The 14,226-nt window shown below is 37.0% G+C and overlaps 1 protein-coding gene across 3 annotated transcripts in view; it reads left to right on the top strand.

The window, feature by feature from the left end:
• ulk4 (unc-51 like kinase 4) overlaps positions 1-14,226 on the top strand; it is an 84,508-nt gene that overhangs the window by 8,002 nt on the left and 62,280 nt on the right. For all 3 annotated transcript variants that reach the window (XM_060870121.1, XM_060870119.1, XM_060870120.1), the window contains exons 16-19: positions 706-752; positions 1,258-1,336; positions 5,517-5,624; positions 9,034-9,117. In XM_060870121.1, the coding sequence (XP_060726104.1) occupies positions 706-752; positions 1,258-1,336; positions 5,517-5,624; positions 9,034-9,117 (318 nt within the window). The remainder of the gene's footprint in view (positions 1-705; positions 753-1,257; positions 1,337-5,516; positions 5,625-9,033; positions 9,118-14,226) is intronic.

Here is a 14,226-nt window from a genome sequence, read left to right as displayed (position 1 = left end):
TTGCTATGTTCCTTTTAAACTTAGAATATGTTTCCTCTTTACATACTTTGGGAATACCCCAGTCATTATCTTTAAATAGCTTTGTAACTGTTTTGAAAATCAGATTACAAAAAAAAATAAATAATAAAAATTCAGTTTGTGATTAAATCAAGTTCGTCTTTGGCCACCAGGTGGCCACCTACAGCAGCAAGAGTATTTTACCCAGACTGAAGGCTACAAACACTCACTCACTCATTTTCACTCACTCATTTTCTACCGCTTATCCGAACTACCTCGGGTCACGGGGAGCCTGTGCCTATCTCAGGCTTCATCGGGCATCAAGGCAGGATACACCCTGGATGGAGTGACAACCCATCGCAGGGCACACACACACTCTCATTCACTCAACCTACCATGCCATGTCTTTGGACTGGGGGAGGAAACCGGAGTACCCGGAGGAAACCCCCGAGGCACGGGGAGAACATGCAAACTCCACACACACAAGGCGGAGGCGGGAATCGAACCCCCAACCCTGGAGGTGTGAGGCGAATGTGCTAAGCCACCGTGCCCCCGGCTACAAACACATAAATCACAATTCCACATAAAAACAAAAGGCATATAGGCTTCACAAATAATTGTCAATCAATCACACTCAAAGCTAACCTCCCCATTTCTCTCTCTCTCTCTCGCTCTCTCTCTCTATCCCTCTCTCTATCTCTCTCTCAGTTTCCAGTCTTGATCCAGCAACTGCGGCAGGCCCCTAACTGGGATATGTGAGTATGAAGCCTCGAAAGCAGCAGCAATCACTCCTGATATGTTTATTTTTGCTATCACACAGTTAGGTTTGTGCTGCATATTGGTTTAAGTAAAGTTGGATTCAGTGTACAATGTTGGATGTTACCAGTATTGTGACACACTGGACATGTCCTAAATTAGTCTTGTAACCAAGCAACAGCTTTGCATCTTGCATAAAACATTCAGTTTCATTATGAAAGCTGTATGTGAGCTGTATTATTATTATTTTTTTTTTTGCCTCAATGTGATCTGGTATTTAGACACATGCATTACTCTGAGATTGTGAAGCACTGTTATGAGAATTTTGATATACTCCTGTGTTGTTCATGCTTCACAAATAATCTCACAGGGTCATCTGAATTTTATGTTTGTCATTGTTCCTAGTACTGTACATGCTTTTTGCATCCATGTAACATTATCACATTTAAAAAGCTGACTGTGAATTTATCAATTGATTATCAATTTAAAAAATGTGTCCTTCAGGAAGACCAAAGTGATGAGAGTCATCGGTCTGCTGGCATGTCATAACACAGAGCTCAGAGAGGATGTTCCTGTCATAGAAGTGAGTTTGTTTGATTGTACACAGATTTCTGTTTCACACACTGCATACAAGTATTCAGTCTTGATCCTGAAGTATTCTTCTGCTTACACCAATTATGCCACACAGCACTTATGTAGCCTTAAAAACTGCTTCACCGGTATTTCCTTGTTGCCGTGAATTGCGTTTTCTTTTTTGTTCTTGGAGTTGGGTATATCCATTATATAAATGAATGACAGGAAAATGACAGGTTTATCGAAATAAAATTGTATAATAAATATGGTGTGTGGGAGAGAATTACTAGTACTGCATCACAGCAGAACTAGGTACCTTGCTCAGCTAATAATAAAGTGTACTTGAATAAGGTGTGCTAATATTGATTTGGAATTAGATATTTTGGGGATTTTTCTAGGAAAGACAGATAATTGGGTTAATGATGTGTCTGGCTTGTATATTGTAGAGAAAGATTATGGTAAGCTGTTCATCATGATCTACTCTGATGCCAGGTTACATGTGCTTGGATCCCTGTGGTGAACTGAAAGAATCACCAGCAGGTGTCAGTGTAGCACCTCTTTAGCATGCTCCTTCCAAACACTATCCTCCAGAAAACATTAGAAAAAAATTAAGTTATTTTCTTATAACTATGATATTAGAGCACATAGAAATCTGATAAATTGATACCAAAGGTGAATTTACTATGGCATGTACTATTCCAGAGTGCACCGAGGACATACCTCCTGCACAAACATGCTTACAAATGACGTCAACAAACCATCAAAAGCTTTGTGGTTTATGATATCAAAGACGGTGCTGTGATCGATGTCAAATAGGATGGCTTCAGCGTTAATCCTGAGTTCACATGGGCTTTACATGGGTTCCTGTACTGACATGCTAGCCTTTTTGTTCCTGAACAGTTCATGGGGACTGCACCACAAAATGGCTGGCACAAACATTCTAGCAAGGCTTAGGATTTAGCAGTGAGCAGCAGACACACGCTCACACATTTCAACACTCTCTTTGCTCTTACCATTGCTGACTCTGACCACCCGCCATTTTAGGCATGAGGAGCTGGTGCTGAGAAGCTAGAGACGTGTGCAGTGTCTCTACAGGGGTCCAGCGTCAGAGCGGACTGCTTCTGTCATGCCTATTTTTTCGCTTGGTTTCTCTTTGTTTGCAGTGAGAAAGTGCCACCAGTTTTGGATGTTTCCTTGTACACTGTCCAGTTCCTTTTGGTTGGCAGAAACTAGTCTGAGAACAGTTTTAGGGACTGCGTTCATATGTGGGCGATCAGTTGATGGTAGAAATAATTATGATGTCGGGTGTGTACTTCACTCTAATATAAAGTGGATGCTAATTATCTGTCTGTCATTATAGGTTTATGTTAGCTGAGCCTTGGACAGAAAGCAACAGCTGAAAGAAACTTTGCTTTAGGTTGTTGTCATGGCAACGATAAAAGCCTCTATAAATAGACATCATACTGGCTGCCTTGTGTTGAGAGGAAATTACAGAATCATGGGTATAAGAGGTTATATTGCCTATTAGTTTCTCTTTCTTCATCTCTTTCTGTCAGTGGTATGTGTTTCTGTTGTCTCTGGAATGTCTGTGGTCTTCATGTACATTTAAGCACTAGTCTAATGGAGTGGTAAATGAAACACTTCTCATTATGAATACATCCCTCATTAGTGCTACTATCTGTATTCTACCTAAATGCTTATCACCTCTCATATTAGACTGACAGCATTGACTTTCTAGCTTTAGCAATGGTTAAAAGTATTCAGCAATGTATGCAATGTAAAAGTATGCAATGTACTGAATGCATATTTAGTATGTATGTATGAATAGTGTGTGTGTGTTTTCAGAACACAGACTATATGAAAACAGTGACATTCTGCTACTAGTGTAGGCTTCCTCTACATCTAACATCAACTGCATGATATAACGACATATTGAGACAACATGTAAGACAACAACTTAAGGAGACAATTTGCACATACGGTGCGGTCCAAAACCTAAGAGCGTATTGCAAGTCTAAGATTTTATTTGGTTAGGTTTTTTTTTTTTTTTTTTTTAAAGAGAAATTTTGAAAATTATAAACAGCGAAAAGAAATGTTTAATATCTTCAGGATTCTACACTATTTTTAGGTCAGGATTTAAATAGTAAATTGACCATGTCAGGTTTTTTTTTTTTACAGAAAGTCAGTCTTATCCCTTCCATTGAGTGGATTTGATCTAACATAGATCATCAGGTTTTACACAAACTTGAAGCTCACGTGTATATTGTTGAAATAATAAACATACTAAATAATAATGAAATACGTGTAATATTTCTAAGATAAAATTTCATTCAAGCTATCGCTGATAATATCATTTGTAATGAAGCCGTTTGTATTAAATGAGAAAAAAATGCAAAATGGAAGCTTTTTTTTAGACATTTTTTAGACATTTGGACCCCACTGTTTTTGGGGGAATGACTATTGAATATTGCTCTGGATGGTTGTATACATCACAAAAAGATGCATGAAGTTGTACGTAGGAGGAGGTTTTAAAGAATCTGAGTGTGATTTTCATGTTCCTTGCTTATTTGGAATGAGGCTCAGGATTCAGCCTAAAAATCTATAATTTGTTTGTGTGAAGGCTTTGCCTTTTTACATCCACTGCTGCCTGAGGGAGTAAATATTTCATTGTACTATTGAAGAGTAATCAGCAACCATCAAGGTTACAATGGTATTGAGTTGAGATTTGAGTAAGTGTAGCTGGAGAAATTAGAACAACCTATCTTCATCACAGTGGCCTTCAAAAATGATTTTAACTATACTGTATTTGTTTGTATCTTGAACTGCCTTAAATTCACATATTAGTAATACAAATAGATAGTCCTTATTTCACATGCCAGGTTCAGATCTGTTTATGAAAAACCCTTAAAATCTTAAATCTGCATAGCTTTATAAGTCAACACCCACACAAACATGCAAATATCTTTCTGATTGCGCTTCAGATATGTCTCCGAACAAAATACTCTGCATGTCAACACAACAGAAATATATAATGTTTCTAAAGTGTTTTTTAAAAGGTTATTCAGATCAGCTCATCTAATTCTGCAGAGAGTAGACACACTGTTTCAAGCTAACCTGGAATCAGAATAAAGGCTGGTTTATATTTCTTAGATGATGCACATAAACATATTTACATTAAGATACAGAGATGAGGTTTGTGGGTAAATTTGGCTCACAGTGTAGCTGACATGCACACTTCTGAAATCTCAACCATGTGTCAAGTGTCTGTGCTGCTTTGTGTTAAATAAATGCTAATTTGGTTGAGTAGGGAAATGTATTCGGTACAACTGGAGTTGGAACGAGATCCAAACCAGAACTAGTGCAACATAAAAAATTGGAGAGCCATGTGGAGAAGATCAAGAGATGTGAATTAATATGGTAGGAAAAGGTTGACAAAGTAGAGACTACTAGAGTCTTCCTTAACACACCTGACACTATGTCACTTTGATTAGTAATCTCTTTGTTTTTATTTTATTTTGTTCATTTTTGCTCTGTTGTGCTATCTTCACTTATACATGTATGTATTATTTAAACACTTATACACATCTGTGTACATGGCCACACACATTCATAATTCTGAGTACAGCAAATTATAAAATTTGCTTTAGATCTTATTTCCAAATAGGTGTGAGGAATAAAATCTTAAGGTCCTAACCTGTACCTACTCACAAAGTCTACTACTATCAGTCACAGAGTTCAGTCCACCATTGGATGAGCCAGTTTTCTATACATAGATGGGAAGCAGAAAGAGTCCAGCAGTGTTGCTTAACACAGCCTAGCCTTATTCAGCCTGCACCCACTGCACTCTTTAAATTGTGTGTAGCATGCAATCATCAACACTTGCCTTTCATGGCTAAGGCTCATCAAACCCGGTCACCAGCATCTTCTCTGTGCAAAGTCATTACAGGCACGTTAGTATGGAGGCTCTATTAGCATAGCATCCTGCTGTGAGGGCTGAGAGAGAGCGAGAGTGAGAGAGGAAGGATAATTTTCATGTAAAGTGTGGCTGTAGGCAAGTTAGGCAATGTTATTTGCAGGTATATTTTTTTTAAATGGCAAAATGTATTTTCGTATTGATCTCACAAGCTCTTAATTTAGAGAAATGTAGCTTCAGCTACATGAGTTAGTTACTAGTCTTTTTTATTCCACAGGCAGTGGCCATGTTCACCGAGCTTCTCCGTGAGAACTTCAGGAACAGAAAGCTGAAGCAGTGCCTTCTGCCACCACTAGGAGAGCTCATGTACCTCATTGCTACTCAGGTAAAAGTAGTCAAAAATGGTGTTCAGGAAATACAGAAACAAACCCTTATAACGCCTCTTCAGTCATACATGCTGGTTTACTCATTTCTAGATGGTACAATACCAATTTTTCTTTTTCTGATATACACAATACAGAAACCTTGCATTATGGCTGGCATAAATATGTTTTTTTGTTTTTTTAAACTAATTGAAACACTTCAACTAAAATGGCCATCTAAATGGACCAAACACTCAAACTTAACAAATATTTCTAAATTTAAATAACCTCTATTAAGAAAAATATATACAGTTAAATGCTGTACTACAACAAACCTGCTGTTGTTATGGTAACTTAGATGGCTACGGTTATTATTGTGTGACCTACTTTGTCGCTTTATATTATGTTATGTTACATCACATATTTCAGCCTAGATTTGTTAGAGAATAAGATCAGATTTATTTTTTGCTTTTAGTATCTAGACCAGCAGTTTCTTCTGACATTAGCCTCATACAGAAACTGAATATAGGGCTGAAGTCCTTTCTACTTATAGCTCTTTAGTCACACTCAGTTCTCAGTCATGTATAGCTTCAGTGAAAAGTATAGAAATATATTAGTATAGATATATACAGTATACATTTGAATCCATCTCAATTAAGGTTATAATATGTGTAACGGCTTGGTCAACAGCATTTTTGCAAACACTGTAATACTAAATGTCTGAAATGATAAATGATAATACATTCATTCCTCTTCAAGAAAACCAACTGATTCCTTTGGAGAGCATTATACAGGCTCTCAGAGATAAAAGACAACTTATTTTTTCCATGTTTTGTAATCTATAGTTTCTGTAAATGATGCAACCATGAGTTTGGAGTTGTTGCATGAAACAAGCATGTATGAACTAAATGTTTGTTTTGTTTCTCTAAGAGTGTTGAAGGTTTCTAGACAGTGTAAGTGCAGCAGATGCAGATGAGACACTAATGTATGGGAGAAAGAATAATCTGTTATATAAGATTTATTTGTGCTGTATTTTTCCATTTCTTAGCTCTGCTGTTTGTTGAGGTCATAAAGTACAACTCACACACAGCCTTTATTGACATTATTGGCTTAGGGACCTCAGAGGCTTGGGTACTTATCTGCCCTTGTTCTAGTTAAAAGATTTTTCTTTTTTCTTTGTTCTCGCCATCCCTTCATTAAATTGGGGAGACTGGTTTGAATATCAACATGCGAGGCTTTTATAAGTTAATTGAACATCACAAACTCTCATCCATAAGTTCTGATGGATGGTGGGCAGGGCATTTGTACAAGGGCATGTGATGGATGGTGGGCAGGGAATTTTGTAGTTGGCAAGTCTTGGTTTACTTGAATGGATCTATACGGATATATATCATGTTGGGATATGCAGTGTGGTTATCGAAACCATATTAACATTTTAAAAAGGACCGCACATCAATGAGATCTGAGTTGTTTCATAGATCCAGAATGTAAGAGTTTGTTTCCTGAAATAGGATTTTGATTACTGTATGTTTAGTACTTGCACTAGAACCTCAGTATCAAATCAAATCAACTTCTCACATTGTCACAGTGCCTTTTTTTGTCTTGGGGTGAGTTGTGAAAGTCCTTCACAAACATTTTATACTAACTATGCTTAAAAGAAATATGTACACTGAAATATGTAGGGAGTAGCACATGAAGCAGACATGTTTACATGAAAAATATCCACATGACATACCATCTTAGTGCATTATTTTTGTATATCATCACAGTGTGGCGTGTTACTCTGTTTTTCTTTTTTTTTTCCCCAAAGTCTTTTGCCAACAATTACACTGTTTAAGTTATTAAAGTATGACATATCAACAATTTAACGGTTTACAGTTAGATTTAATGATGTGGAACATCTTCTGTACAAAAATAATACACACCTTCTGACAAGTCAAATTCAAGATTTCAAACGTTGTGTGATGAGTATCTGATTTGCATGAATACAGGTAGAGTTCATTTTAAAGTCTGGTTCTGACAAAGGTGAAACTTATCATTCAATGTCGTGTGAAAGAAATGCTGTCATCACAGATATTTTGACAGAACATATATAACTATTTAGGATTGTTTCTGTCAATATAGTAATCTAAAATTTAGATCAGTTTCTGACATTTAATGTGTAAAGAATTCCAAGATTTAGACATCCATATGTCAGAGAACAGGACTTGAATGCCAAGTGAACAAATAAGATTGTATTTAATGATTTTGAAATAAAGTTTCCAGTATATAGAAAGTGAATCCTATTCTAGACTTATGTATGTGAGTAAGCAAGAATAGGTGTATAAAAAAATTATAGTCAATATGGTGATTTAAACATTTGTTATAGTGGAAACTGCATAAAATGCATGTCAAAAATATCAGAAACCTTTTTTATTTTGGCATTTTGGCACTAAGACAAGACAAGATGGTGAGTGGATTAAATAGCCATCCAACATGCCACACTACATTTTAGTGAATTTCTGCTTTGGTTAGTTTTGTTATATATTTTACTGATTCTATTAATTGTTTGTTCCTATCAGCTCAATCAGTTGTTAATATAAACAAAACAGTCTCAGTGTAGCGAATAAGAACAATTTTTTTAATTAGTATTTGGATATAGTAGCTGATTTAGGTTAAAATGGAGTGACTAGGGATTGCTAATTAACAGGATTTCTAATCTTAAACTCAGTTAGAAAAACATGATTTTTGTATTAGCTTTACATTATGGGGGACGGTGGATATCACAAGTGAAGTTTCAGACCCAAGTGAGGACAAAAACATCTGGTTTACAGCAAACCAAGTTAGCAATAAGTTGACATTACACCAGCTTTGTTGTATTATTACTATTAATAGTAATAACCCTTTCTGCTAATTTTATTTAAGAAATTTGTATTTTTACCGAAGAGTTTTAGGCCTTTAATGATCACCGAGGCAGTTGTGGAGATACATTTTGACACTTAACAATATGTGCAGTTTGCTGTAAAAAATAGTCCTTGGATAAGATGATAATGCCACTTTTGCATTCTGGTTATGTTTATAGACTCTCAGTGTTTTTCCAGCCAAAGTTGACTGTGTTTTGGAATCTGCTTGGTCTAGAGTGGTTTATGCTTCTTTTTCTTGCTAATTGACACACTCTGTTTTTCAAGCATTTGCATCTACACTGCTTCTCTTACTTCCACCAGAGCTGGCAGTGTAAAGCAATAGAGTTGTCTGTGAAGTTGGTTTATTTCGCCTAATTATGATGGCTGCTGCTTTACACCACATTTAATTGTTCCCACAATGAAATGAGTCGCTGTTTACCAACCCCCCCCTTCTCTCTCTCTCTCTCTCTCTCTCTCTCTCTCTCTCTCTCTATCTCTCTCTCTCTCTCTCTTTATTTCCCATCTTTCTCTCACTCTTTCTTCCCTGCAGGAGGAAAAGAAAGAGCACCCAGGAGGATTGTGGGTCGTTCCTGCTGCCGCCTACACTGTGTTAATGAGGTGCCTTCGGGAAGGGGTAAGACTGCTGCGCTGTCCTCAGCATGGTGTGTGTGTGTGTGTGTGTGTGTTTTTTTGGGACTGGGGAGTGGGGGATCTGCGTGATAATGAACCCTCTGCAGCCCCTACAGGCATTGTTTGCTAGCCGCAAGTCAAGGGTGTATGGCAGACTCAGTCATCAGTCAGTGCTGTCATACTCACACAACGCACCTACAGCAGCATTTTCCAGTAATGTTTTTGCTTATCACCACAACACTGCTTAACACATCCTGTGCTGTCTAACTGGCTGCACAGACCATTTTATAGTGCTCAGTTAAGTGTCCCCAAAAATCTTGCTCTTTTCCACTCTCACATACACATGGGGAAGGTGCACTTCCATACAATTCTCTCAATATTCCAGATTGGCTATTTATTGACTAATCAGCAGGGGATGATTTCAAGGAATCATAGGAAGACAGGGGTAATAACTGACACAGCTGGTAGAGGCTTTTAAAATGAACAAATCTAGACAGAATTTGTTAGTAAAAACACACTGCAATGCTTCAGTATGAGGTAAAATTTTACAGTTATTTCCTCAGTTGATGGAAATCTCATTATTTGATTGATATCTTCAAGTACTGGTTCAGCAGCTGCCAATTTTTGTACTGCTAGCCTGTCAGTAGCTATCAAAAGTTGTTTGCTCTCTCACACTTTGTATAAGTGCCCAAATTTAACCCACTACATTGCTTTCATTATTCTGCAGAGTTTGTAGGATTGCTGTGGGGTAAATATTCCTAAAGTTGTGGCCTATAAGAAATGACTTTCTCATTACAGTGCTTGAGAAGTTCAAAGGTGAAACTAATGAAACTCTTACAGAAACTCACATTTAACACTCAGTAACTGTTTATTTGTCGAAAACGTAACCTGTGACTCCAGGCAATGAGAAGCATTTTTGCCAACTATTTTTTTCAAACTGAACACAGTTCAAGGCTTTGTATACGGCCTTTAAATGCTTACTGGTAGATTATTTTTAGTATTACCTCTTCTGCTTTGTGTCAGGGTGCGTGTGTGAGGTGCTGGGGAGGCGCCCTGCAAATAAGGTGATTTGTTTCGCTGTGTACCCAGCATGCCATAATGAGAACACTAGCTGTGTACCTCTCTGTGCCGTGCTGTAAAACCTTGACTAACTGTGTACTTGTGTTCCTGCAGGGGGAACAGAGTAGGACACTTCCGTTCCAGGACAACTGATAAACTAGTCCATCTCATTGCATTAATAGCTCCAAGTAACTAGCAATTATCATTTTTACACTTAGCAACAATCGTGTTTACTCACTTTTCTTGCGTCTTGCATTTTGTTAAGGGAAATTAGTTGTCTTAATGTTGACATCATAAGAAATGTTTGAAATTTTTAATGAACTTGTAATTTTGCTGGTTTTAAATAGGGAATTGGTGGCTCAGTAGTTAGTGGCTCAGAGCTGCTGTGTGGTTGTGTGTTCAAATCATGGCATTGTCAAACTGTTACTGTTCTGGAGCAAGGCTCTGTTCAGCTCAACTGTAAGTTGCTTTGGATAAAACTAAGGATATGTTGCTACTTATGCAGGTATTGGGTATTGTTCCGATACCCTAGTCATTTACTCAGTCATAAAAATGTGTTGATTCCAAAATCTGATTCCAGGTACTATGCTGAGTAAGTCTAGCATTGATTGTCACACTAATGAACAGATGACACAAAATACAACATGGCAGTGATCTGGATGTATTTTGTGTTGATTAATGATGACAATCAAAGCAAAACAGACTGATAACTGTGCTCTGTAAAAATATGAAGAGAAGGCACTACAAAATCGTTCTACAGTACAGTTCTGCAACTCGATCTTAGATGATCCAAAGTAACTAATATAGCTGGGTTTGCATCATCATATATTCAATTCAATTCAATTCAATTCAATTCAAATGTATTTCTATAGCACTTTTAACAATTGACATTGTCTCAAAGCAGCTTTACAGAACATAAACATAAAACAAAAGGTCATTATAAAGAATAATATAAAGATTAATATAATACAAAAATTCAAGATTAATATTAAATATATTTGAATGTGTTTGTATTTATCCAAAATGAGGCAAGTCTGAGGTGACTCGGGCGACTGTGGCAAAGAATAACTCCCTTAATGGTAAAGGAAGAAACCTTTAAGGGGAACTCATCCTCATTTGTGTGACGCTGGAGGGTGTGATTATAGATATACAGTCCGACAAATGTTGTATTGATGAGGAGGTTGTTGTCCTCAAAGATCACATGGAGTTGGCATCTGCTCTTTAGTATAGAGTCCAATTGGAGCTGGTAAATCTCTAGATGTTTCAGGATCCTCTCAGAGTCGCCCTCATGTCAGTGGAGGTCCAAACTCTTCATGGCACGGAAGACAATCCGTGGTACAATATATCAGGAATGTACATGTACACGTGCCATGAACACTAGGTAGACCAACGAAGCATGAACATTTTTAAATAAAATAAAACTTCTCAAATTTTTTTAATCCCAATTATGTTGCTTATTTCTGTATCGTTACTGAAAAGGACCAAGAACTTTTAACTGTAAGAAAAACTGCTCTTGATACATTCTTTGATGTATGAACTATGTATGTCAAATTAGTAAATGTATTAGTGCCAGTTGGCAATGGTGTGAAAACCTGTTCCTAAAGTACCTGGGCACATTTTGTTCCTGCTGTGACACACCCACTGTTAATTTTCTGATAAATAATAGGTGTGTTAAAGAACAACAAAACCTGTAGGTTAGGGAGACTCCAAGACAAAGGTTAGCGAAGTACTGTTGTACAGTAGAGTTCAATAGAAATTGAAAGATAAAAATGAGAGACAGACCTATTTCTTTATTGTGGGTATCTAAGAAGGTTGATGCAGACAGTTAATTGTAATGCCTATTAAAGGACCTGCTCTTTTTTTTTTTTTTTTTTTAAAAAGTGGATTTGCTCAGGAAATAGGACATGCAAGTTTTAAGAAATGTAAAGATGTAAAGAAATTCAGTATCATACAGTAAGTCTGTATTATTATGAACACAGTGTGTTTGAGGCTGGGATCGAGATAGAAAGACTTGTGATTTTAAGAAAAAAAGTGTGCTCAATCCACAGTGAATGTGTGTGTGTGTGTGTGTGTGTGTGTGTGTGTGTGTGTGTGTGTGTGTGTGTGTGTGTGTGTGTGTACATGATGAAAGGACTATATGCACTCATCCCTTAAGTGGCATGTATTAGAGCCCTAGGCTGAAACCAGGCATCACAGTATTTCTCCATTAAATATTTATAACACACCCACTCACACCGACAGTGTGAATATTCCATCTCCTGCTATCAGGCCTCTATGATATGATACCCATACACTGTGCTGACCCTGCTATGACTCGGTATAATTATCAGTTCTGGGCTGTGGTATAGACCGCTCGATCTGAGTTTCATCTGCTGTGTCATGTCATGCTATGGCACAAGCATCTTCACATTTTTAAAGAAGAGTCCCTGCTAAATCAGTCATCAGCATTGCAGTATACACAACATTAGGGCTTTTGATTTCAGAACAGATTGATACATGGTTGTGCAAGTTGCACTTTCTAATTACTGATTACACAGATGATTAGATCCTGTCTTTACAGAGTAGTACGCTTTAATTCATTTCAAAACATACATAGTTTAAATGTCTAGAATTTCATTAGCTAGCTTTAATGTAGATGTTTTTTAAGAAAGCTGATTTTAAAAAAGAATGATCTGTGCATATGCCATCTCATATCTGGTACATCTAAGGGTGAAGTTTTGAGGCCACATTAGTGGTAATGAAAGTGTGTTTGGTTGTGTGATTGGCTGTGAGCGAGGATTAATGGAGTCGAGAGAGAGAGAGAGAGAGAGAGAGAGAGAGAGACTAGACTAGTGCAGATGAAACATTGAGAGTAGTGTAATGAAAGCACTAGCTGGCGAGACTGATTTACATAGCTTTTTATTTAGGCCAGGTGTGCTGCTCCTTCAGATGGACACAATTGCAGTCTCTGTCTATCTCGCTTTGTGTGTGTGTGTGTGTGTGTGTGTGTGTGTATGTGTGTGTATTTGTTTCTCTCTCTCTCTCTCTCTCTCTCTCTCTCTCTCTCTCTCCGCTCTCCCTCTTAGACACCTAACACACACAAACACTCTATAGACCAACTCTAATGGATTTATTTACTCTGGTTCATTTTGTGTACCCACACATACATACACAAAATTGTCATGAATAGCACAAAGGTTTCGAATGGACTTGCTGCTGAATCTTGAGATAAACAATTTGCTAAAACAACTTAACTAACTGCATACTTAATGGTGTATTCGCCATAAATGCCAAACTGTGTTGTGTTGCTCAGTTTAATAATCACCTAACTTCTATTTTATGTCATCTGTAGCACAGTTTGAATTTGTACAGAATTGCTGTGTTGGAAATAATTGCAGATTGCCAAAATGTAGATAGGAATGAATAACTGGTGAAATACATATGGTTAAAGAGTTAATCTAGTGTCCCTAGTCTAGATTTCCTTGTATGCAGGTTGCCAGGCTGCAAATAGAGTTGTGAAATTAATGAAGCAGCTTCTTTTCCTAAGAGACACATTAAATATAATGAAAGCCATAAATAGTAATGAATAATTTTGCAACAATTAACCTGCACAAATCCTATATGTAAGGAATAAGCTTATGTATTATAGGTGTACACCTTACAAGAAAATAATCAATGATTGTTTGTTGAACATTTACCACCTAATTATTCTCCTGTAAAAATTTTCTTTAACAAAAAAACCTCTTTAGTTGTTTATAAATACATTTCAAGGTTATAAAGCTAGAGAGATTAGCTGCCTATTTAACTTAAGCATTTCAACACTGATCGGCTCTCAATGTATTTATTATGGTATATATCCTTTCTGGTAAAGTTATATGCTAGAAGCATTGTGACTTGTTATACGAATGTTATACGCATAGAAGCATTTTAAACTACTACTTGGTCTCATAACAGATAAGCCAGGAAGGTAGCTAGTTGGTATTTCTAGAAGGCAGCTAGGAGACTTTAAATAATTTAAAGTTTAGAGATGTGTGCAGTGTGCCCTGTAGACTGGCATCCCATCTAGGGTGTATTC

The sequence above is a fragment of the Tachysurus vachellii genome, chromosome 5 (assembly GCF_030014155.1).
Source record: "Tachysurus vachellii isolate PV-2020 chromosome 5, HZAU_Pvac_v1, whole genome shotgun sequence".
In the NCBI taxonomy this organism is placed as follows: Eukaryota; Metazoa; Chordata; class Actinopteri; order Siluriformes; family Bagridae; genus Tachysurus; species Tachysurus vachellii.
This window is presented reverse-complemented; position numbering and strand designations above follow the sequence as displayed.